Source organism: Furipterus horrens, unplaced genomic scaffold (genome assembly GCF_987537825.1).
Source record: "Furipterus horrens unplaced genomic scaffold, mFurHor1.1.pri manual_scaffold_12, whole genome shotgun sequence".
Classification (NCBI taxonomy): Eukaryota; Metazoa; Chordata; class Mammalia; order Chiroptera; family Furipteridae; genus Furipterus; species Furipterus horrens.
In genome coordinates this window covers 58,584,460-58,612,013 of record NW_028327182.1, presented here as the reverse complement: position 1 = coordinate 58,612,013, position 27,554 = coordinate 58,584,460, and the positions used below count along the sequence as shown (strand labels likewise).

The window sequence follows — 27,554 nt, the reverse complement described above, 5'->3', positions numbered from 1 at the left end:
TACTGAAATCACATACTAGGTTTCCTTGCCACTTGAAAACTCTTTGCATTTCCCACTGTAATTAACTCACAATAAGATATTTAAGTAGGCCATTGAAAATTTTTAAAGTATAATCAAAATCACAATAGGTTATGTGGCACTTATCCCCTTGACAAGTTTTTAAGCCCATGATATTGTATTGTTAACTATGGGCACTATGTTGTACAGCAGATCTCTAGAACTTATTCATCTTGTAGAGCTGTAACTTTAGATCTTGAATAACAACTCCTCATTTTCCTCTCTATCTATCCCCTGGCAACCACCATTCTATTTTCTGCTTCTATAAGTTTGACTATTTCAGGTGCCTTTCATGTTAAGCATTCTTCACACACACACAAGCAAAAGGACACAGGGCAATTTTGGAGGTGGTGGGTTTGTTTATTGTGTTGACTGTGCTGATGGTATGATGGATGCATGCATATGTCCAAACTCATCACCAAATTGCATACATTAAATAAGTATAGGTTTTCTTTGTATATCAGTTATAGCTCAAGAAAGTTGTAAAAAGTTTTAATAAAAAATCTTCTTCACCAACATTAAAAATATATTTGGAGGACTTCCAATTTTTTAAACTTTTTATCAGTTGCAAATAATAACATCTCTGTGTGCATGAATAAAAAGAATAATGATTGACTTGCAAAAAAAAAAAGCACAGAGTAACATCAAGGATAAAAAAATACATGCATCATGGGAAACTTCTCTGATAAATAAAAGAAAGAAAATAGAAAGATTTGCTTTGCCAGTAAAAAAGAAACATGTTATAATTTAAATTGAAGTCTCCAGATGGTGTGAATCTGGTGCACTATTTTTCTTGGAAAGTATGTTCTTAAGTAAGGGACTTTAACTAACTTGCTTAATTCATTAATTAAAACATATAATTGATAAAAATGAGGACATGATTTCTATTTTCCAGAAGCAGAATATTAAATAATTAGCCTCAATTTATCTTTCTTGCTCCATTTCACACCTTCCCTTATGGGGGCATATGATTATGTGCATTTAAGGACTAAAATATGTGCATTCCCTCTTAGAACAAGTCTAATAAAAAAAATCAAGGTACGCAGAGGATAGGCAACAAAAACACATTGGACTCCAGTACCAAACAAAAAGATGACTTAGGCTAAAGGACAAATGATGATCAAAGAAAGCAAATACATCAAACACAAACCTCTGAATAATAATGCCTCCAGATAAATCATTTGCTTTGATGATTATAGGAGTCAATAAAAGTCAGTGGTAAAAGTGTATAACACTAAAAGTAAAATATATTAAGAAAGGCTAATTATTTAAATTGTCAGTATTGGAAGGGTAAAGGGAACCTCTGTTATGCTTCTGGTGAGAGTATCCTGGCATAATTTTTTAATAAAATATAAATTGTTGGGATAATAGTTTAATTAAAACTCTTTAATATATTTTTATTCTTGTAGATCTATGCATTCCATGGGTAAGAATTAATACTATAATTTGTGCAAATTTTAGATTATAAGAATGTAAAGTATAATATATAGAACTTGAATAAAATGAGACAACTTAGGTGTCAAAATAAAGTCTCTTCTTTTGTTACAACCATGTTATAGAATATTATGCAGCAATATCAACGATTTTGCATAAGAATGTTTGTTACAAGAAAATAAATATATTCACTACACATTGTTCAGTAAATCAGTATGATAAAAAAACCAGTAAAGCATCTAAAAATAAAAAAAACAGCTCTGGAGTCAGAGGGCCACTAATAAAAGTTTGTATTAAAACTTGCACATCTGGCATATCTGGCACATCTGGCAACTGTTCAAAATTCCAGATTTCCATAAACAAGAATAATTGCTCTTCTTCCTACCTCATTGCATATGGGGAATATTAAAAAAATCAAAACACTCAATGTTCTTAGCATTCTATCTGTTAAGTGCACAAACCATACCGTTGATCAAATAGCATACTTTCATCATGTACATGTTTATGTTTATTTTTATTTAAATAATGATATTGATAAGATGTACATATAATAATAACATCAACTGCTTTTTGCTTATTCCCGTGGGTCAAAGTATGAATTTTATTGAGATTGCTTGTGTGTTTGCTTTGTGGAAGAGATATGAGTCAGCAGTTCTGCTGCAATAACAAAGAACCCTAATATCTGAGCTGCTTTAAAAAACATAGTTTTATTTCTTGCTCATGTTACAGATCACTTGGTGATCTGAGGTTTCTGCTAATTATCCTCATTCAGAGACCCAGTTGCCATCTCCGACATTCCAAATCTCCAGGCCAAAAGGAAAAGGAGATGGAAGATCTCTTAGTGTTTCTTAAGCTTCTTCTCCAAAGTGACACACGTTACTTTTGCTCACATTTTTTGACCTAAGCCAGACACAGACCCAGGAAGAGAAACTCAATAATAAAATATATATACTTCTAAACCAATAAGAATTTAAAATTGATGTGTAAACTATCATAAGCCATTTTCACTTTTTGAGCAGAACATTGGTATGAAAATAAAGCTGTCCACCATGCCCAGAAGTTAGGATGAGTAATTATATATCCATGTTGACTGTATGAGAGTCATCAATAGGAATAAAGGAATCAGAGAATTGGTAGAGAATATAAGAGATCATTAAATTATTCCCATACCTTCAACACATAATGATCTCACACTTAGTTATCACCAGCAAAAGCAAGGAATCTAATTTATCTTCTAGCGGAAAAATGCCTTCACCTGGTCCCTGAGGTAGACTATACTAAAGAACTTCAGTACATTCTACCAGGAGAATGTATTTTTTCTTGGCCCCAGTTGATAAACTGAAGAGGCTTGAAAACAGATGCGTCTTGTAATTGCTTTCCTCACTCATGTGACCACTGCTACAGTTGTCACTCATGTACTGCAAAACTAATCCTTGGGAAATTTTCATGTTGGCTATTTGCTTTGAACCATCCAGTGTCACTGAGCTTCCAGATGTATCACTATGAGAAAGGGTCTGTTTGATCATTTGTTTAAGCACTGGACTGGCTCTCATAAATCCTTAGTCTTCAGACTCAAAATTTTTATGTTTTGTTATGGTTCCCAGGGAACTTACTTCACTCACCTGTAAAGTACTTCAAAAGGTTTAAATAAGTTAAAAAAAATTAAATGTCATAATATATATATATATTCAATACCATTTTAGTAAAATAAAATTTAAATACACTCTATTACATAAAAATGGTAGCTAATTTTATTAGTAAATCTCTAGGAGTCTCTAGACGGGTAAAAGACAAATATGCATTTAGCAGAGTTTATTGAAAATTTATATATAAAACCTATGAGAATCTTCTTGTACTCACACTATATCAAAAACTTTTGAGACAAATAAAAACAATTAGTAAATACATATATTTAGGGTGGTTTTCTTTTTGAGAGGTATTTTATATGCTTTATTTCTTTTTTTATATAATTTAATTTTAACAAAAAAAGAATAAATAAAAGTAGTCTGAGCGATACTAAAATTTTTAAAGATGTTATTTATTTTTAGAGCAAGGGGATAGGAGGGAGAAAGAGAGAGAGAAACATCAATGTGAGATACAAACACCAAGCAGTTGCCTCTCCTGTGCTTCCTAATTGACCAAAGACCAAATCCACAACCCAAGTGTGTGCCCTGACCAAGATTTGAACTGGTGACTAACTGAGCCAAAGTTGTCAGGGCTAATTTTTTAATCTTTGTTACTTTAAAAGCATGATAGACTTGCTCAGGCACTACAATGGCAATATTGTATTAGTGTTTGTAGAACACTGGTTTCTGTCTAGGGTTATTGGTGAAAGATGGGTAAGTCAGAAATTCTCATAAAATTAAAAATATACATATTTCTACCCATATCTTATCTTCCTACTTATAAATGTTAAGAATAAATATTGGAAAATACCTATAATACAAATATCTTGTAACTTTGGGAATTTTCTAAATAAGAAAAACTATAAGTAATTTTTTAAAAGAAGATGGTAACAAATAATGTCAAGGATGTGAGGGAATTGGAACCTTCATACATTGCTGGTGAGAATGTAAAATGGTACAGTCACCTTAAAGACAGTAACTCTAAAAGTTAAACATAGAGTTACCATATGACCCATAAATCCCATTTATGGGTATAAACCCAAGAGAAATTAAAACAAAATTCATACAGAAACTTCTACATGAATGTCTATAGAATATTAGTTATGATGGTAGAAAAGTAGAAACAATTCAAATATTCATTAAGAGGTAAATGGATAAATAAATGTGATCTATCCATACAAATGGATATTATTTAGCCATATAAAGGATTGAAGTTCATGCTAAAACATGGATAAAGGTTGAAAACATTATCCTAAGTGAAAAAAGCCTGCAACAAAAAGGCCATATATTTTATGATTTCATTTATATCAAATATCCAGATTAGGCAAATTCATAGGAACAGGAAGTAGATTAATGGTCTGTAAGGGTTAAAGAGCATGTAGGGATATGACTGGTAAGGGGTACAGAGATAGTTTTTGTGGAAGTGAAAATGTTCTACAATGAGACAGCCCAAATAAATGGCAAAAAGGGCATCCCAAGAGCATCAAGTTCAGAAGACAGAGGAGACTGTACCACTGAATCTCATGAGTCTCCTAGCACAGAAGGTCACCACACAAAGACAGGAAGTCAAAGCAGATGAATCAAAAAATCAGAAACAAACAAGAAGAGCCACAAAAATGGAGAGACAAAGAAACAACCTGCCATCAAAAGGAAAAGAGGATTCCCAGAAAGAGTGCTAAATTAAATAGAGGTAAGCAAACTATCAGACATAGAATTTAAAATAATGATTATAGGGAAGCTCAATGAGCTCATTGAGCTCAAAGAAAACTACAAAGAACTCTAGGGGAGCTATGAAGAGCTCCAGGGAAGCTATAAGGAACTTACAGACAACTGCTTCAGCATTAAAAAGGACATAGAAACTATCAATAAGAGCCAGGAGTAAATGAAGAATACAATTTCTAAATTAAAGAACATAAAGAAGGATTCAAAGCAGGCTAAATGAAGCAGAGAATTTGATTAGCAAGCTGGAAGACAATGCAGAAAAAAATCCCCAGGCAGTGCAACAACATGAAAAAAGGTGAAAAAGAATAAAGAGGTTTTAAGAGAGCTGCAGGACAACATGAAATGTAATAATATTTATATCATAGGGATACCAGAAGGAGAAGAAGAAAAGCAAGGGATAGAAAACCTGTTTTAAAAGTAATGACAGAAAACTTCCCTAACTGTATGAGAGAAAAAGTCAGGCAAGTCCAGGAAGCACAGAGGGTCTCAATGAAGAGGAATACAAATGGGCCCACTCCAAGGCACGTCATAACTAAAATGGCAAAAGTCAAAGACAAAGAGAGAATCCTAAAAGCAGCAAGGGAGAAACAGCAAAAACATACAAGGAAGTTCTGATAATGCTATCAGTAGATTTCAAAATGGAAACACTAAAAGCCAGAAGGCAATGGCAAAAAATATTCCAAGCAGTGAAAAAACAAAGGCCCCAAACCAAGATTATCCTACCCAGCAAGGCTCTCATTCAAAATGGAAGGTGAAATAAGGAGTTTCCCAGAAAAAAGAAGGCTAAAAGAATACATCTCCACCAAACCAGCATTGCAAGAGATGCTAAAGGATCTGCTTTAACCCTAGTACACTGTTGATGAGAATGCAGACTGCTTGTAGCCACTGTGGAAAACAGTATGAGATTTCCTCAAAAAAAAAAAAAAGAAACTGTCTTTTGATCCTGCAATCCCACTCCTAGGATTATATCTGAAGAATCCTGAAACACCAATTTAGAAAAACCTATGCACCCCATATGTTCATAGCAGCACTTTTTACAATAGCCAAACACTGGAAACAGCCTAAATGCCAATCAGTGGATGAGTGGATCAAAAAAACTGTGGTACATTTACACAATGGAATGCTATGTAGCAGAAGGAAAGAGGGAACTCCTACCTTTTGTGACATTATGGGTGGAACTGGAGAGCATTATGCTTAGTGAAATACTATATGATCTCACCTAATACAGGAACCCAATGAACAAAACAAAAAAATGAGCAAAACAGAACCCATGCATGGAAACAAGGAACAGACTGACAGTGACCAAAGGGGTAGGGGGGGAGGAAAAAGGGGGAAAGAAGAGGAAGAGGCTAGTCAAGGAACTAATATAAATGACCCATGGATATGGAAAACAGGGTGGGAAATAACTTGGGAGAGTTGGGATGTGGGCAGGGCAGTGGAGAATAATAGGGGAAAAATGGGACAACTGTAATAGAACAACAATAAAAAATGGAAAATAAATAATGATAAAAAATTAAAAGTTATTAAAAGACTCATTTATTTACAAATTAGGGGCCTAAGTGTTCTATGTACTTTCATGTTGAAATTGTGTTTCTTTTATGAAAGATATAGTGATTATATATTGGAGGGGAGCTATTTGTTGATCTGATTTTGGTCTGGGTTTGCTTTATTTTATGTTTTATGTTCCTAATGGGTTTTTTCTATAGCAAAATTAAAAATTGACAAGTATGTCAGTATTCTGATGTTTGAGGAATTTTACTGCTGCATGAAATTCCAAGTCTGAGAACTACTTCCTTGGTCTGACATGTGGAAACTGAGGACAAACAAGGGTGCTCTCCATAACAGTGTGACAATTACAAAGAAAAAGAAGTAATGGCACCTTCTTCCTTCTAGATGAATTATTCCACCTCCAGTTTGTACTGATCTGGTACCAAGAGCATGCCTGAGTCAACATACATCCTAAAACAACAAAAGCTTATTCAGAGCTATCTGTTCATACAATGCTCTTTCAAAAGCCAACACTTTCCTTCAGACTTAAATGTTATTGAGTTTCATTGAGCAATTAGATGGTCTCACTCAGAAAGTTAGGAGCAAATATCCAAACATATTTTATTTCTTTTTAATGTAATATTGAATTGAATTGAATTGAATTGAATTGAAATTGAACAAATTTTAAAGCTATAGGAGATTCATAACATGTGAGTGTGTGAAGTGAGACAGAGAAGAAAAAAGAGAGATTATATTTCTCTATGTACTTTCACTCATGGGACTTGGATAGTTTTTTTTCTATTTTTTGTTAAATTTATTGTGGTGGCATTGATCTTATATAGGTTTCAAGTGTACAATTCTGATATATCATCTGTATATTTTATTAGTTCTTAAAAGACCAACCTCTCATAGAGGAATCTTAGCTATCTTTAAAAAGATATATGTGAATTGAATTCATTTGACTTGTGGGATTAGGAAGCAGTGGCAAACATGAGAGTCCTTACTTACCCCTTCCAGAGCAAGACAGATCAGAGCTTCCTTGGCACTTCCTGATGCTCTCCTCAGGTGACAGTGGGCAGGAATGTGGGTGCTCACACTTTTTCCCATACCAGCCTACTTTGCAGTCACATCTTCCACAATTACATTGTCCATGACCTTTGCAATGAGAGTAATAAAAATATATACATATACATGTGAAAATTATATTGAAGTCAGAATTTGTTTCATTTCAATAGGGAATGTCACAAATGAGTCAGGATCTTAACAATATAAAACATTAAGGCAAATACGTATTTTTCTCAAGTTCTTAAATGCCTAATTTATATTAATTGTTCATAAGGGGTACAGAAAAGCAACAACTCTTGATAAGAAACAGATTCATAGGGCTATAAATTGAATTTATTAAATTCATATGCATGTGATTATATTGGGCTAATGGGGCCTAAACACAGTATTTTATGGATTTGACAATTAATTCACGTGGAGGAAAACATTAGACATGGAAAATAATTTCATTTTGAAGAAAGTGAGGAAGGGTCTTATCTTTTAGAGGCACCCACACTTTATTTTCATTACTTTTTTACCACACACCACATGCTTAGCCTCAAAACCAGTAACCTGTGTGGAGTTCACAATCCTTGAAGACCAATTTAGTACAAACTAAAGAGGTCAGGGAAGATATTAAATTTCTTTATACATGGATATATAGACTGTAAAGAACTATGATAAATAGTGGTATGGAATAGCAGAAAAAAAAAGTCCTATGTTATCGTCCAAGTAGTTGGGTTCAAATCCTGATCCTGCTACCTACAAAGAAGGGCTGATCAAACGACAATCTCATCAAAATTTAATTTATTCATTTTTAATGGAATAATAATACATTATCCACATTTATCAAGAAGTACATAATATATCTTAAAATGCTACATAAAAGAGAGCTATTATTTTTATTTGTTTGAGTCCACATATGTAACCAAGTAGGAATAGAAAGGAAAACAGGATAACTTCAGGTAAGCTTTTCCTGACTCTTAGGAAACATTCAGATACTCATTACAGACAAAGAACAACACAGTTTCCTACAATTGCTACAAAAATGCATGAAGAACTTTAAAGGAAGTGAATTTAAACTTTCTTTAAGTAAATTAAATATGATGCTAATGGATGAAAATCCACACTAATTTTTTAATTGCAATCTGTTATTAATATATACCACACTGTGGAAAATTGGCTTTCAGGGGAGCATGGCTTACTTTATCAATATTATACGAGGTTTGGGGGCAGATGTCTATCTTTTAAGTCTGAAGACTTGAACAGTCCATATCTCATGAATATTTTCACCATTAATTAATGTGATTGTTCATGGTACAATTCATAAAATCATAGGTAAATTTCGGGTGAGATATTAGGGATCATTGCATGTAAATCTCTCATTTTTAACATTACAGTAAATTCTATTTAAAATACATTTATTGATCACCTACTATGTAATAAAGTCTAATCAATAAATTGCTGTTGTAATACTCTGCCTTATAATTCATTTTACAAGAAAATTAAAATTAAAATTACTAGTAAGAATGTATAATATGTGAATAGAATCCTTTAGACTTTCAAATATGATAATTTAAAAAATTCTTACCCAAAGGTATGTTTATTGGTTTCAAAGAGAGACAAAGGGACAGAGAGAGAGAGAGAAAGGGAAAGAGAGAGAGAGATCAATAAGAGAGAGAAACATCAATCAATTTCAATCAGTTTCCTCCCATATGTGCCCAGACCGGGGTCTAAACCCACAACCTTGGCATGTGCCCTGACTAGGTATCGTACCACAAACTTTGTTTATGAGACAATGATCTAAAAACTGAGTCATTCATCCAGGACAAGAGAATTTTTATTATTATACTTCAATGTATTAGAAATTAGATTTTATTGGTTGTTAGGTTCCATGGATTTTTACAATTTCTCCCAGCTTAAGAAATTACTACCAGACTTCTGGCCAAGATGGAGATGGAGACAGACATGCTGTGTCTCCCTCCACAACTAAAAAGGAATACAACTGCCTCAAAACTATAAACAACCAGAAGTTCCAGAAAATCAAACTACATAGAAGTCCAGCAAACAAAGATATAAAGAAGAAATACTCATTCAGACAGGAAGGAGGGGCGGAGCCGGGGTGGAGAGGATGCGGTGTGGTGATGGCAGCAGTGGCAGCAGCAGCAGCGGCAGCAGTGGCAGTGGCAGGCCGGCAGAAAGTGCAGTCATATGTTTTAAAAAGTCAGGAGGGATACCTGAGAAGCATTCCCAACTCCTCATTGGATCTTGCAGCCCACAGTCCCAGCACTGGGGAAAATCAAGCCTCATTGCTTCTGACTGTGTGGGGGTTGGGGTGGAGAGAGAAACTGCCAGTCTCAGCAGAGTCCACTTGTTTAAAGGACCCGCATGGTCATAGAACATCTGCAAACCCACCCACTCTGGGAACGACGGCCAGGGCAGCAGCTAGAGGGGCACCAATCTGGTGTGGAAGTGGGAGGGGTGCCTGAAAAAGGGGTGAGTGCTTGGCAGGGGGCATTGTTCCCTTTCGGACACTCCCCCACATACAGCACCACAATGTGGTGAAACAGGTCACCCTGTACTCACGAATCCCAAGGGCTCCACCCCTTACAACATAACAGGAATGACAGCTCTACCTGCAACGCAGAGGCAAACAAACACAGGAGCCTGTCAGAATGAGGAGATGGAAAAGTATGGCCCAAAGGGGGAAACAGATCGAGGTTCCAGTGGGAGAACTAAGCAATGAGGAGATAGCCAACTTAACAGATGAGGAGATAAAAAACCTAACAGACACAGAATTCAAAACACTGGTGATAAAGATACTCACAGGCTTGACAGATATGCTTGAGTACCACAAACGCATAAGAGAAGAAGTGAAGGCTATGCTAAGTGAAATGAAGGAAATCCACACAAAAACAATGGTGAAGGGAAGGAAACCGGGGTTAAAATCAATGATTTGGAACATAAAGAAGAAAAAAACAATCAACCAGTGCAGAATGAGGAAATAAGAACTGAAAAAAATGAGGAAAACTTCCCAAATTTTGTGAAAAAGATGGACATACAGGTCTGGGAAGTACAGAGGGGACCACACCAGGATGCATCATGACTGAGATGCCAAAGGTGAAAGATAAAGAGAGAGTCCTTGGGGAAGTAAGAGAGAGGCAGAGAGTTGCCTACAGGGGGATGCCTATAAAACTATCAGCTTATTTCTCAGAGGACACTTTCAGGCAGGAAGGGACTGGCAAGCAGTATTCAATGTGATGAAAAGCAACCTACAACCAAGATTACTCTATCCAGTAAGCTATCATTTGGAATGGAAGGGCAGATGAGGTGCTTCCCAGACAAGTTGAAGCTAACGGAGTTCATCATCATGAAGCCATTATTATATGAAGTGTCAAAGGAACTTACTTAAGAAAAAGAAGATCAAAATTATGAACACTAAAACGACAACAAACTCACAACTATCACAACTGAATCTAAAAATAAAAACAAAATCCAACTAAGCAAACCAGAATAAGAACAGAATCTTAGGTATGGAGATCATTTGGAGGGTTATCAGCTGGGAGTGGGGAGGTGGAGAAATGGGGAAATGGTGTAGGGACTAAGGAGCATAATCGATTAGTATGAAATAGACAGGGGGAATATTAAAAATAATATAGAAAAAGGTGAAGCCAAAGAACTTATATGCACAACCCATGGACATGAACTAAGGGAGGTGAGATTGCTGGAGGGAAGAAGGGTTCTGGGAAGAGGGGAGCAAAAGGGAAAAAATTGGAACTATGGTAACAACACAATCAATAAAATATACTTAAAAAAAAAGAAATTACGACCATTCTTCTCAATCTTCATGCAATTTAAAACAAAATTTGCAAACAGACTTATGTTGCAAATGCACAGGCATATAACAATTTTTAAAACAAAATCTTCAACCTTTAAAGTACAATTGATTCTGCCATTTTATAAGAGGCAATGGCATTGAAATTCTTGAAAACAGAAGGTTTCATTTCAAGAACAGTTAGATCTGCTACAAGGAGACGAGGCAAAGAACAGAACATGCTGCCATTTGTGGAAGAGCACTTGACACTTTAACAAAAAAAAATTGAACAATACAATTAGATTGAAAGGGAAATATAGCTTCACTCTTTAAAAAATTTAAATAGCTGTAAAAAGGTAGGACAAAACATCCAGCATGTTTAGAATGTCAAAAAATTCTTATCTACCCAGGAGGTTGCTACCTGCAATTGCAGTTGCTTCAAATTATCAAGCAGCAATCCTTGCCCAGGGTGAGGAGCCCAATAATTAGGAACATGAAATACAGCAGGATCCTTTGTTGGGAACACCTGTGACTGAGAGGAGACCAGTCTCAAGTTCTATAATTGGGATACGGGTTTAAGAGCAGTTATTATTTTCTATCTAAAAATCATCCACATGTCAATATTTTCTTAAAATTATGGTAAGATAAAAAATTTATGAAGATTTAAGTTATTAATTTAAAAAGTTTTAGTATAAAAATTTGGTCCAATTAATATCAAAAAAGTCATATTAATTGTGGATGCATTAACAAATTATAAAAATGCAGATTCTCTAGAGAAAATAATTCTGTTATTACTGCAGTTTCATTTTCTTTATCCTTTGTTATTTCTGTGCTCTGCTATAAACGTCAGGGGAAAATATAGCCTATAATATCTTATACCTCTATTTCTTGTGCATTTAATGCAGCATCATGGGTTATTTCAAGGATGACTCCTAAAATTTATGCTTCACCACCAGGCATTACCAACTCCAAGCATAGTAGGGAACAACACATAAAATGTGTCCTCACTTTTGCCATGTGTATGATGACCTCTAGCTTCCTGTGCCTCAGCTTCAGTCACAGTATTCACTTAATTAAAATGCCCTCTCAATAACCCAACTTCATTTGAGTGCTTATGCATTGGAATGAATTGATGAGTAGTGTCATTGTTATGATTGGCTATGCGGTGAAAGACTTTGCCTCTAAACAGAACAGTATCAGAGTGGAAGAATATTGTCTAGTTCAGAATGGCCATTGCTCCTTCTCAAGTCATCCACTTAAGTCTTCTACACTTTACCATCAAAAGTAAACAGGATATCAATTGAACAAGTTCAAGCTGAGGAAATAGGGTTATTAAAATATGAGTGACCTAAGTAAATCATCCATAATGAATAAAATTCCTGAAAGTCAGTGAATAGCAAATGGCAATAAGTTTAATATTAAAATAGTGGCATTGAGAATCTTTTTGAATGTTTTATTGTTTGGGGAAAGTAGGAATACCTAAATTAAATATCTCAATAAAGATCATAGAAGAGGGGATCCAAGATGGCAGAGAAGTAAGTGGAAGCTACGCTAACTGCCTCCCAAAACCAGGCTGGATTTACAAGTTAATTTTGGAGAAATCATCTGGAATAACCAACCGAACACTAGCTGGAGAGAAGTCTTATAACCATGGAGAGACAGAAAAGACCGCTACATCACAACGTGACCGGTAGGGGGTGCGGAGAAGTGGAAGGGCTGGCTGGGCTCACACGGGTGGCAGCTGAAGGGACTGAGAAACAGCTCAGCAGCCAGGGATTCCCCGTAAGAAGGGCAGGGTCTAAAGCCCCAGCTGAGCTTCACAGACTACAGCAACACAGTAAAAAGTAAAATAGTATCCAACTGTGAAAAACAAAAAGCCACAGGGTTTCTTGCTAGCTGGAGAGAAACAGCAGGAGAAAAAGAGCTCTTAAGTGAATCAAATACAAAAATAGTTTGGCCCTTACTTACCCTGGGCTGAAGCAGAGAGAAGGCAGAGAGGACTGGAGACATTTGGGGAGAGTTTGGTGCGGTGGCTTTGAGGGAAGAACTAGGGGAGCAGCCAACCAGGTCCCAGTGCCTAGGGCCAGAATGGTACATGATCGACACCACCAGGGGCAAATCCAGGAAGTGCAGATCATTCTAAGAAGCACCAACAAACAATGAGTCATAAAAATGGGGAGACAGAGAAACAACCCCCCATTGAAAGGAAAGGTAGAATCCCCAGAAAAAGTGCTGAATGAAATAGAGGGGAGCAAACTATCAGATATGGAATTCATAACATGGATTATGGAGAAGCTGAATGAGCTCAGCGGAAATTACAAAGAACTCCTGGGAAACTAACAGGAATTCCAGTGAACTACAAGGAACTTATTGAGAATTACACCGGCATGAAAAAGGACATAGAAGCTATCAATAAGAGCCAGGAGGAAATGAAGAATATGATCTCTGAATTGAAGAACACAGTAGAAGGAATTAAACACAGACTAGAGGAAGCAGAAGATCAGATCAGCGAGCTGGAGGACAACGTAGACAAAATCTCCCAGACAGTTCAACAAAATGAAAAAAGACTGAACAAGAATGAAGAGGTTCTAAGACAGTTGCAGGACAACATGAAACGTAATAATATCCGTATCATAGGAATTCCAGAAATAGAAGAAGAAGAGCAAGGGATAGAAAACCTCTTTGAAAAACTAATGACAGAAACCTCCCTAACATGAGGAGAGAAAGAGTCACGCAAGTCCAGGAAGCACAGAGGGTCCCAATGAAGATGAACCCCAAAAGGCCCACTTCAAGACACATCATAATTAAAATGGCAACATTCAAAGACAAAGAGAGAATCCTGAAAGAAGCAAAAGAGAAAGAACTAATAACATACAAGGGAGTTCCAATAAGGCTATCATCAGATTTCTCAGCAGAAACATTACAAGCCAGAAGGGAATGGCAAAAAATATCCCAAGAAATGAAAAACAAAGGCCTACAACCAAGAATACTCTATCCAGCAAGGCTCTCATTCAAAATGGAAGGTGAAATAAGGAGTTTCCAAGACAAAAGAAGGCTAAAAGAATACACCTCCACCAAACCAGCATTGCAAGAGATGCTAAAGGGTCTGCTTTAAAAAGATGAAGAAACAGAGAGAGACAGAGAGGAACGTGAGTACAAAGGGGGAAAATGACAATGAATAAGTACTTATACGTAATAACCTTAAATGTAAACGAATTAAATGCTCCAATCAAAAGACATAGGGTACCTGAATGGATTAGAAAGAATGACCTGTATATATGCTGTCTACAAGAAACCCACCTTAGAACAAAAGATCTACACAGACTGATAGTGAAGGGATGGAAAAACTATTTCAAGCAAATGGACATGAAAAAAAAAAAGGCTGGAGTAGCAATACTTATATCAGACAAAACAGATTTCACAGCATAGGCCATAAAAGGAGACAAAGAAGGACATTTTTAATACTTAAGGGAAAAATCCATCAAGAAGATATAACCCTTGTAAATATATGCACCCAACTTAGGAGCACCCAAATATGTAAGAAAAATTTTGAAAGACTCCAAGAAAGATATAGACAGCAACACACTCACAGTAGGGGACTTTAACACCCCATTGTCAACAATGGACAGATCTTCGAAGCAAAGAAACACCAAAAATATTGAGGCACTGAACAACACTCTAGATCAAATGGACTTAGTTGATATATATAGAACTTTTCACACCAAAGAAGCAAAATATACATTCTTCTCAAGTGCACATGGAACATGTTCAAAGATAGACCACATGGTAGGACACAAAAGAAGCCTCCACAAATTCAAGAAAATTGAAATTATATCAAGCATCTTCTCAGATCACAATGGCTTAAAACTGGAAATCAACCTCAAGGAAAAAACTCAAAAACATTCAAACTCATGGAGAATGAATAACATGCTATTAAATAATGAATGGGTTAACAATGACATCAAGGAAGAAATCAAAAAGTTTTTGGAAACTAATGATAATGAACAAACAACAACCCAAAACCTATGGGATACAGTGAAAGCAGTCCTAAGAGAAAAGTTCATAGCAATACAGGCCTAACTAAAAATGCTAGAAGAATCTCTAATAAAAACTTTAACCCTACAGCTACAAGAACTAGAGGAAGAACAACAAGCAAAGCCCAGATCAAGTAGAAGAAAGGAAATCATCAAGATCAGAGCACAATTAAGTGACATAGAAACTAAACTAACAATTCAAAACACCAATATAAATAGGAGCTGGTTCTTTGAAAAGATAAAAAAATTGACAAGCATTTAACCAGGCTCATCAAGAAAAAAAGAGAGAGGAGCAAAATAAATAAAATCAGAAACGAAAGAGGAGAAATCACAACCGGTACCACAAAAATACAAAGAATTGTAAGAAATTATTATGAACAACTGTATGGCAAGAAATTTGACAACCTAGATGAAATGGACAAATTCCTGGAAACATATAGTCTTCCAAAACTGAATCAAGAAGAAGCAGAAAGCCTGAATATACAAATAACAACTAGTGAAATTGAAGCAATAATCAAAAAACTCCCGGCACACAAAAGCCCTGGACCGAATGGCTTCACAGGTGAATTCTACAAAACATTTAGGAAAGAACGAACTCCTACCCTCCTCAGACTATTTCAAAAGATCCAAGAAGAGGGAAGACTCCCAAACTCGTTCCAGGAAGTCATTATTACCCTAATTCCAAAACCAGGTCAAGACACAACAAAGAAAGAAAACTATAGGCCAATATCACTGATGAACATAGATGCTAAAATTCTCAACAAAATATTGGCAAACCGGATCCAGCAACACATTAGAAAGATCATACACCACGATCAAGTGGGATTCATCCCAGGGACACAAGGATCATTTAATATTCACAAATCAATAAACATAATACACCACATAAACAAAATGAACGACAAAAACCACATGATCATATCAATAGATGCAGAAAAAGCATTTGATAAAGTACAACACCCATTTATGATGAAAACTCTGAGCAAAATGAGAATAGAGGGAGTATAGCTCAACATAATAAAGGCCATGTACGAGAAACCTGAAGCCAACATCATACTAAATGGGCAAAAACTGAGAGCATTCCCCCTGAGGTCAGGAACAAGGCAAGGATGTCCACTCTCTCCACTCCTATTCAACATAGTCTTGGAAGTTCTAGCCACAGCAATAAGACAAGAAAGAAAAATAAAAGGCAACCAAATTCGAAAAGAGGAAGGAAAACTGTCATTATTTGTAGATGACATGATAGTGTACATAGAAAGCCCTATAGACTCCACAAAAGAACTACTCAAACTAATAAGTGAATTTGGCAAAATAGCAGATACAAAGTCAATATTCAGAATCGAAGGCATTTCTGTACACCAACATTAAAATCTCAAAGATAAAAACTGAAACAAAAATCCCTTTTACAATAACAACAAGAAAAATAAAGTACTTTGGAATAAACTTAACCAAGGAGGTAAAAGACCTATACTCAGAAAACTACATAACACTGAAGAAAGAAATTAAGGAAGATACAAATAAATGGAAGCATATGCCATGTTCATGAATGGGAAGAATCAACATCATTAAAATGTTCACACTACCCAAAGCAATTTATAGATTCAATGCAATCCCTATTAAAATACCAATGACGTTTTTCACAGACCTAGAACAAATACTCCAGAAATTTATATGAAAGCAAAAAAGAGCCCAAATAGCCACAGCAATTTTGAGGAAGAAGAACACAGTAGGAGGAATCACAATACCTGATATCAAACTATACTACAAGTCCACGATAATCAAAACAGTCCGGTACTGGCATAAGAACAGACATATAGATCAATGGAACAGAACAGAGAGTCCAGAAATAAACCCAGGTCTATATGGTCAACTAATATTTGACAAAGGGGGAAAGAACATCAAATGGAATGAAAAGAGCCTCTTAAACAAATGGTGTTGAGAGCACTGGACAGGGACATGCAAAAAAATGAAACTAGACCACCAACTTGCACCATACACCAGAATAAACTCAAAATGGATCAAAGGCTTAAATGTAAACCATGACACCATAAAAGTCCTAGAGGACAACATAGGCAGGAAGATTTCAGATATACCAGAAAGCAACATTTTCACTTATATATCTCCTAAGGCAAGGGAAATAAAGGAAAGAATAAAAAAATGGGACTACATCGAACTAAAAAGTTTCTGCTCAGCTAAAGAAAACATCAGCAAAATGAAAAGGAAACCAACCATATGGGAAAATATATTTGCCAATGATATATCAGACAAGGGATTGATCTCCAAAATATATAAAGAACTCATACGACTCAACACCAAGAAGACAGACAACCCATTTAAAAAATGGGCAAAGGACCTGAACAAACACTTCTCCAACGAGGACATACAGAGGGTCCATAGACATATGAAAGAATGCTCAACATCACTAGCCATCAGAGAGATGCAAATAAAAACCACAATGAGATACCACCTCACACCAGTCAGAATGGCCATCATCAACAAATCAACAAATCAACAAGTCAACAAAGAACTTGTGCTGGAGAGGATGTGGAGAAATGGGAACCCGGGTGCATTGCTGGTGGGAATACAGACTGGTGCAGCCACTATGGAAAACAGTTTGGAAATTTCTCAAAAAACTAAAAATCGAACTGCCTTTTGAACCAGCAATTCCATTGCTAGGATTATATCTGAAAAATCGTGAAACACCAATTCAAAAGACCTATGTACCCCAATGTTCATAGAAGCACTATTTACAATAGCCAAGTGCTGGAAACAACCCAAGTGCCCATCTGTAGATAAGTGGATCAAAAAACTGTGGTTCATTTACAGAATGGAGTACTATGTAGCAGAAAGAAAGAAGGAACTTCTACCATTTGCAACAACATGGATGGAACTAAAGAGAATTATGCTTAAGTGAAATAAGCCAGGCAACAAAAGAAAAATACCTTATGCTGTCACCTATAACAGGAAACTAATGAACAACACAAACAAATGAGAAAAATTTAACCAGAGGTATGTAAACAATGAGTAGACTAACAGTAACAAGGAGGGAGGTGGGAGGGAGAGAAGGGGGTAAGAAGGGAAAGGGTCTAGTTAAAGAACATGTATAAATGACCCACGGGCATGGACAACTGAGTGGGGACTGAATATGGGGGAAGGGAGGGACAGGGTGGAGGGAAGCAAGAGGGGGAAAAAAATGAAACAACTGTAATGGAAAAAAAACCAAAAAAATTTTTAGTGGGGGAAAACCTAACAGACATGGAATTCAAAACACTGGTGATAAAGATGCTCACAGTCTTGACATATATGCTTGAGTATGGCAAATGCATAAGAGAAGAAGAGAAGGCTATGCTAAGTGAAACAAAGGAAAATCCACAAAAAACCAATGGTGAAGGAAAGGAAACCAGGGTTCAAATCAATGATTTGAAACATAAGGAATAAAAAAAACAGTCAACCAGTGCAGAATGAGGAAGCAAGAATTGAAAAAAAATGAAAAAGTCTTCCAAATTTTGTGAAGTAGATGGACATACAGGTCTGGGAAGCACAGAGGGTCCTGGGTGAGCTGAACCCAGAGGGGACCACACAGACACATCATGATCAAAATTCCAAAGGTGAAAATTAAAAAGAGAATCCTGGGGGAAGCAAGAGAGAGGCAGAGAGTTTTCTACAGTGGGGTGCCTGTAGGACTATCAGCTGATTTCTCAGAGGACGCTTTCAGGCAGCAAGGGACTGGCAAGCAGTATTCAATGTGATGAAAAGTAACCTACAACCAAGATTACTCTATCCAGTAAGCTATCATTTGGAATGGAAGGGCAGATGAGGTGCTTCCCAGACAAGTTGAAGCTAAAGGAGTTCATCATCGCGAAGCCATTATTATATGAAGTGTCAAAGGGACTTACTTAAGAAAAAGAAGATCAAAATTATGAACACTAAAACAACAACAAACTCACAACTATCACAACTCAATCTAAAAAATAAAAACAAAATCCAACTAAGCAAACCAGAATAAGAACAGAATCTTAGGTATGGGAATCATTTGGAGGGTTATCAGCTGGGAGGGGTGAGGGGGAGAAATAGGGGAATGGTGCAGGGACTAGAAGCGTAATCAGTTGGTATAAAGTAGACAGGGGGATGTTAAGAATAATGTAGGAAATGGTGAGGCCAAAGAACTTATAAGCATGACCCATGGACATGAACTAAGGGGGTGGGATTGCTGAAGGGAAGAGGAGTACTGGGAAGAGGGGAGCAAAAGGGAACATTTGCAACTACTGTAACAACATAATCAATAAAATATACTTAAAAATAAAAAAAGTAATGCAAGAGTTATTACAAAACCAGAAGGTAAATTCAGCAGAGCAACTCATAGAACTGAAGTAACAAACGAAGCAGTTGGTATACTTCTGGATGACTGGTCATGTCCTGGTCATTTTAGTCACAGTCAAATTTTGTCAATAGTATAATCTTTGATGTGTTTATGTGTGTACATGCATGTGTGTGTGTATGAATCACACTTGTGTATGAATAAATACACACACACATACCATGTGGATGATGAACACAGATAGGAGCAAGAAATAAATAAAGTAAATTTATTTGAAAGCAGGAATTTTATTTTAAAATATGTGTATCTTTCCAACCCATTATGGTACAGGCACAAAATATCTACATTTAAGTGCATTGTTGAATAGATTAATGGACAGAGTGAGAATGAATGAATAATATGAGAATGTCAATAGAAAAAGCCAACTTAAACTAATTCATCAGGATATTTCCTTTAAATTTAAATAAGACCAACACTCTCAGACTGGCAAGAATGGGAGCTAAAAATATAGCTGCATTTCATCTAAACCTCATTACACCTTAGCCTTGAATAAATCACTAGAGAATATCAATATAGCTGGGTTACTTCTCTCTCATAAAACTAAGGTATTAACATACTCAGTAATCAGGTGTATGGTACCCTTCCTATGGTGCAACTTAAACAGGCAATTAAGACACTTGTGAAAGCTAATAATTCACTAAGCATAATATATAAAATTACACAGATTTAGTAAGAATAAATAAATAGGACTGATATTGATGCCTGCCCAAGATCATAATGATGTTCAGAGAAGCTCAGTTTTATAAGATTTTTGAATAACAAGAGGACACTTCTTCCTTACCAAAATAAAGGAAACTGAAGAATTTTATTTGTATCACTTGGAGGTTACCTTACATGATTTCTTCGGCTATGTGTGTTTTCAGATGATACAAAGGCAGTGTGAACTTTTTCAGGTTTCTTAATTTCTTTGAACCTGTTTCCTCTTCTGTTAAAATATAGATAATCATGTCTCCCACTCTGAGTTAGTATGAACATAAAATGGAATGAGGTGTGTGAATGAACTTGGTGTCTACCAGAATTGATTCATTGTTGATGTTAATGTTTCTTCTTTCCGAAATTCCTCATCTGAACTGTGGGAGGCAGACTATTGAGAACTGGCCACATTCAATAAACAAAATATAAAACCACAATGACAGATTTTATTTCTAATTGTTATGTCACTTTTGGCCACCCCTCTCTGTCTATACCTAAAGCATGAAGATCACATATAAAGAACTAATCATTCTCTCCTAAACACCTCCTATGAGAAACCCTAGTTGCTTAACTTTCTTGTCTAAAATCTCACAAGATAAGAGAAAATGGAAAAAGAGAGGAAGAGAAAAATACTGTAGAAGGAAGAAGGGAGAGAATAAATGAAGTGCAAAATTTCAGATTACAAGGAGTTCTTAATAGCATTCACCCTCCTAATTTATAGTAGTAATTCTAAGCCTAAACAACTTTCAATGGGGATTGTGAGGTTATAAAAGGATGGAAGTATCAACTGAAGTGCCAATGCCCATCTTCACCTCATGGTCCTAGTCTCCAACAATGAGACAGACCATTTCACACAATCCTGAGTTATCACTATAATGCAGTTATTTAAAATTTTTCAACCCCATTCCAAATCAGGGTCAAGATCAAGATCATGGGTTTAAAAAGGAAGAATGCACCTTATGGTAGAAAAAAAGGCATATCAAAAAGCCACACATTTATTATTTTTATAGCCTGATTATCTTCTTTATTTTGCTTTTTTAAATTGTGTGAATCCATGTTTTTTATCATAGTCTTAACATGATATTCTTAAATGGTGCTCTCTGAACACCACTATTGTTTTCATTACCAACTCTATGCTTATGACTAAATTCTCATATTCGGTCCTGATCCTTTAGATCCACATATTCAATAGGCCGAGAAAGCTATCAATCTTGGGTTGTCCTTTGTCCTTTATGATCAATATATCTAAAAACAATTTGACAACTTTTTTTCATATTTTTTATTTCAGTAAATGGCACCAATATTTACCCAGACAAGCAGACTGGAAACCTGTGACTACATCACTCCACTGCCTAGAACCATGACACACTCCCCATTGCCTTTACAATAAAGTCAAGTTCTGCACTGTGCTTATAACTGTGATAATAAATACCATTTATAATAATGAATAATAGACAAATCTGAAAAGGGCATCATCTCCTCAAGAGAACAGTGTTCATGGAATGTTTAAGAAGTCTTCCTGAACATGAGGCCTAATCAGAGGAGGGAAAACATTCTATAGTGGGAAGTTGAAGCATCAAGCTCCACTCAACCAGGCCAGAGAAGTTTTTGCAGTTGCATAATCATAATGAAATAGGGTGACCTTTTATCTTTCTTTGTTGGCAAACTTTCAGGAGACCAGTGGAGTTTCCTTTCTATGTACATGAATCAAGCAGTCAAACTTAAAGAGATGTATATGCATATGCTTCTGCCTTGATTGTATTATCAAACTAAAAGGGCTAAAAATCCATAAATTCATTTTTGTTAAATATCATTTGTTGAGCTAAATATGTTTTCTTCCCTTGAACCATTAAAAATTAGGATTGTAAGTTTCATAAAGTCAAGAATAATATTTGTCTCCTTCACTGCCGGACCCAGTAGCCCAGCCAGATGCAGTCCGGACCCTGGCAACTACTATTTTTCCATAAATATTTATGAAATAAAAATTTTGAATTCACTAATTGATATTCAATTCTAGACTAAGTTGCAAAATAATTTTAGTATATAAATTATACCAAAGAATAAATGCATTAAAATATCCATGAGAATTGCATTACTCTAAGTTTTGTAATATATTAATATAGCATGCCATAACTGAATCTATCCTGTTTATTCTCATCAGGTCTGCTAGTTTTGTGCTCTCAGAGTTGAGCAACAGATATATAGAACTAGTAGTTCTCCTTGGTGAGGAATTAGAATAATTTTTAGAGAAAGAGAGAGTGAATTTTTATCTCTAATCTTTGCCTAATGTGTGAATTCTCTCAAAGTTTTCCAAGTGACTACTAATAGGAGCTCTGTGGATGTCCAATGTTTAAGAATGCACATGCAATCCTTTTACAGTTTCTGTGAAAATAAGAATGAATCTTCAAAATAGAAAAATGAATATTTTTATTTAAAATAGGAAGACTGAGAGCACTTACCTGAACAAAAGTCATCAGAATATCTGTCATAGACAGCTCTACAATCCCTTTCATCACACTCACAGGTGTCTCCATGAATATCTCCCCAGTCTCCAGTTGGGTCAACATCATGGCAAGAACATTCACCACACACACAAGTCCCTACATGGAAAAAACAATTTTTATATGGGTCTAGTGAGAATTCATGAAAGAAAGTATCTTATGTATTGTTTTTTTAATCTGTTGCTTACATTGTATTTGAAAAAATACATGTGCTCAAAAAAAAATTCCACAAAGGAAACATCATCTAAAGCTGACAGTAGATATCCTTTAATAAACAAAAGGTACTATCTATGCCAATAACTATATGGGATTGTGCAATATTTCATTAACATTGTTGGTTTATCTCTGAAATAATATAAACCAATTAAAACAACATAAGATAAAATCATTACCCTCAAGAAGCTTACAATCTGCTTAACAAAAAGAAAGCTAATGAAAGAAAAATTAGCAAACAATAATGTATGAGTACTAGCATTTTGTAAGCTAGGACATAAACACTATAAGAAATACTGTTGAGAGTTTGGGGAAGGAGAAATCAATATCAGCTAAAGTAATCAGGGTATATGTTTGGATATGCAGGGAGATGAAGAAATGTTCTAGGATTGGTTGGTGGTAAAACAAATTAAGAAAAGTCAAGAAATCAAGAGTCCTGCATCACTGGAGCAGAAGGTGCATGTTAAGGAAACCTAAGAATAAGATTTGTTAGAATAAATGAACTTGGGTTATAGAGTATGTTAGAGATTAAGTAAAAGATATAATCTTAATCACATGGAGACAGGCATAGAGAAAGTGTCCAATTGCAGATCATATTTACTTTGTGTGGATTTTCAGTCATCATCTTTAGAGCAACTAGCTAATAATTTAGGGAAAAGATAAAGTTAAATCTCTTTCTTACCTCTCATATCAAAGTAAATTCTAGTTAGACTGAAGATTTAAGAATATAAACTAAAACTACAAAATGTAAAATAAATCCTTTTATTCAAAATCTTCAAAGCAAATTATTAAAGTTAAAAACAGAATCAGATTTATCTACGTAAAACTGTAAAATTTTGGTTGGAAGCAAAACACCAAAAACAAACAGAAAAACTAAAAGAGTTGGCATAACAGGTCATATATGTGCAAAAGACAAAGAGCTACTCTCATAAACATAAACAATTCTTAGGAATCAATATGTAAAGGACAAATATGCCTAGAGCAAAGTAGACAAAGGCCAAGAACACCAATTTATTTTTGTAGGCATATTATGATAAACATGAAAAATGTTTACCACTCAACCTATGATTACTACAGGGCAGGGGTGGGGGGTCTGTAAAACAGATGTCAGATTGGCAGAGGTGAAAAGATTGCTAAGGTCAAAGGCTGGAGAAAGTATGAAGTACAAAATGATACAATCCTGGATGTACCATTTTTTCACAATATATACTTTGAAAATGTGGATATTATTTAGCCTAAGAGTCTACTTCAATTAGTATATCCAAAGGAAAGGAAGAATATGCAAAAGTTTATATTCAGAAGTATTAAACATGATATCACTCATGTTACTGAAAAACAACTAAGGACATAAATATCAATTAATGGGGAATTATTACAATGTGTAGCTTGGACTACCAAGCAGCCATTAAAAGTACAAATTAGGTTTTTGCTATGTGAGCATGGAAAGATACCCAAAATATATGATTAAGTTTTTAAAAATTATAAATTACCCTGTAGAGTACGATTCAACTTTTGTATTAAATAAGAAAGAAATACACGTCAGGGAGCACAGGTGATTGATTTTTATAAATAAATGATAGAAACAGACCTAAAGATTATGTACTGAAATTGAAAAGGAGGTTATATCTGTATTTTAACATTATGGATCATTTTCTACTTTACTATCTACATTTTAAAGATTAATATGCATTGCTTTCTTAATAATACAAATGATCTGAGGATGTGGGCATATGATAAATTGGGTCCAATGTGAAATTGTGATTAAACAAAGTGAGCAGTAAAGGGCATTTATTCTATCACTGATTAAATCTGTTCACAAAATTATTTTATGGTCCCTGAACATGATCTGAAAAAGGAAGATGAGGTAGGTAGTGCAGGATTAATGTCTCTCTTCTACCTAGGAGGCAATGATAAGGAGGTTCTAGGGTAGACATGAGTAGTATCCTCTGAGAAAAGGAACTCATTGTAGTGTCCACCCCTGGTCTGCCTTTGCATGTGTCACTAGCTACCAGCTTCATTTAGACATGCTGTTTCATGTTCTGAATCTATCAGATCTCCAAATCAGAAAACTTTGAGCAGCAGGAAGGAGGAAGGCAGGAGGTGAGACATGGAAAAGTGGGCAGTAATGTGTTTTTCTGAAGAATGTCTGTCTCACAGAACCCACATATCCCTGCTGCAGAATCAGGACTTGATCCACAGCCCATTGAGTTCCACTGTTCTCTTTCTTTTCAACAAAAAAATGGTTATTTCCCACAGTTACACAGTTCAAGCTTCATACACTGACATCATTATATTAAGTACTGACCCTAGTGAATAAAAGAACTGAAGCAGAAATGTGTCCTTAGATATTAAAGGAAACAATGTGAATTCGTATGCTATATAGTCAACTGTATTCTTTATAAATTAAAGAAAAAATGTTTTAATGAGTTTAGTTCCAAACTCAGGCCTTTTTTATTTTTTTTCTTTATGTGAAGATATGTGGCACATTTACTCTTCTATGTCAGTCTTTAAAAGTGGTTATGTGTTAAGATTTTCCCTGGAAGCATTACTTATTAAAATGCATCACTCATTTAAAAAAATTAAAAGATATGTTCCAGTTTTCTATATTTTTATAGAAGGAAATATGGCCACTTATTGTGTTTATATCATCAGGTAGACAAAGAACAGTACAGCATGGTGCTTTTTATCCACCAGTATAGCTGACAAAGGGACACAGAAAATTTTAAGGATTTTTAAGAAGTATTCAAAACTACTTGATTTGATATCAGCAATTGATTAATTCACTTTAAATTATATTATAGCAATAGTGATATTTTTTAAAAATTCATGTCTAAGGCCAGTGTAAATTTCATGTGGCTTTAGATTCATACAAATATATTGTGTTCAATATGACATTTGTATTATTGTGTATAAAAGTAAATGATTCTATGCCAATTCTGTATTTCAGCCAAATTTTCAATTCACTCATAATTAAGAAGGTTTTTTTAATGTTCTCTGGATAATTAGATGCTCATGCTATAGATGGTTCCATTAGTTTAACAGAAGAATCTATGAGAATTGCTTTTTAGCTGTGCTATGCTATTTCTGGATGGCTGCCAAAGAAATTACAGACCCTGTGTTAACTATTTATTCAGTGAAGCTTAAAGAATAATAGTAACTTTCTTATTTTTCTGTTTACCACTCAATAAAAAAAAAAACAAGAAAGGGAAAATTATTGCTATAGTAAATGCTGATTTTTCATCAAAGTCAATGATTATAAAAGATGACTTCCTCCCACAGGGAATGAAATACAGAGAAGAGTATTAACAATTAAGAGCTTTGTTTCCCTATCCTTTACATAGTAATGTGTATGAATGACACACCTCTGTTACTGCAGATTTTGCCATCTGGAGATGTGCATCTTCGCTTGCTCTCCCAGGGAGTGATATCGCACTGGAATTCGCATTTATCTCCATGCCAACCAGCCTCGCAGTAACAGTTTCCACAGTAACACTTTCCATGGCCTTTATCCAAAATGAATTTTATGTGAGGAAAAAAGCAACTTTAAAAACAGAATTAACTTTCTATCTCTTTATGATCATTGTTGCCTTCTGAAATATACCTGTTTCACACTCATTACTTTAAATAATCATATTATTTAGCTTGTCCCCAAAACATTACAGTTGTGCATATACTTACATAATTATACACATTAAGTAAATCAGAGTGTCCTCTAATTTGTCCTAGCCAGGTAGCTAATTAAAATGAAAGAATTTGAAAGTGATAGTCTATTATATTCCAATTTCAAATATATGCATCAAACTCAAATGTATTTAAGTACGCTAAGGGCATTTCTTGAATTAGTCATTAAAATATTTTATTTGAAATTAAGAACTGAGAAACCAATGGTGTGTATTTACTTGGATGCACGTTATTAATGACTGAACTATTTCTTAAACCAGAGGTTTGCTTCATCTTTTCATTCAACTGCATCCCACAAGCTGTTGTGTCCTGCCAGTTGGGAAAGAGGTTTTCAACTAAATCAGTAATTAGTACTTATTTAGACCAATGAAATATTATGGACCATTAGTCTCACAGTCAAATTTCCATTGTATTTGTGAACTGGTTACAAAGGATAGGTAAAGGCACCCCCTCATTTTGTGTCCAGATACCACCACACCCTTTCAAACTGTTACCCTAACTCATTTGTACTATGTCCATGAATCCAGTAATGAATCATCACATTATTAATTTCTACACCCATATCTAGCAATCCTTCTACAAACTCCCAAAAGATGGCAATTCTATTTAACTCTAAATCATTTCTTATGTCCTCTCTTTATGTAGTTATGCCATCCAAGCATGAATGTGTTTTTTATTCTTATAGATATGAAAGAAGCCAGGGTCACACTGGACTTTGCTTTTTAGTCTGTCCTTTCTGTCATATAGGGATATTTTTTATCAGAGTCTATGGCTAAAGTGTTTGTACTCCCCTCTTTCTTCCTCTACAGCCATAATGCCAGAGGGTCTGTGGGAAACTATGAGGCTATTTTTCTTTCTTAATACTATGGC

General features: G+C 35.2%; 1 protein-coding gene across 2 annotated transcripts in view; it reads right to left on the bottom strand.

Moving 5' to 3' along the window:
• Positions 1 to 27,554, bottom strand: part of ITGBL1 (integrin subunit beta like 1) — a 284,324-nt gene that overhangs the window by 131,519 nt on the left and 125,251 nt on the right. For both annotated transcript variants that reach the window (XM_090258003.1, XM_090258004.1), the window contains 3 exons: positions 26,366 to 26,506; positions 22,749 to 22,889; positions 7,335 to 7,481 (listed from right to left, as the gene is read on the bottom strand). In XM_090258003.1, coding sequence (XP_090114129.1) covers positions 7,335 to 7,481; positions 22,749 to 22,889; positions 26,366 to 26,506 — 429 coding nt within the window. The remainder of the gene's footprint in view (positions 1 to 7,334; positions 7,482 to 22,748; positions 22,890 to 26,365; positions 26,507 to 27,554) is intronic.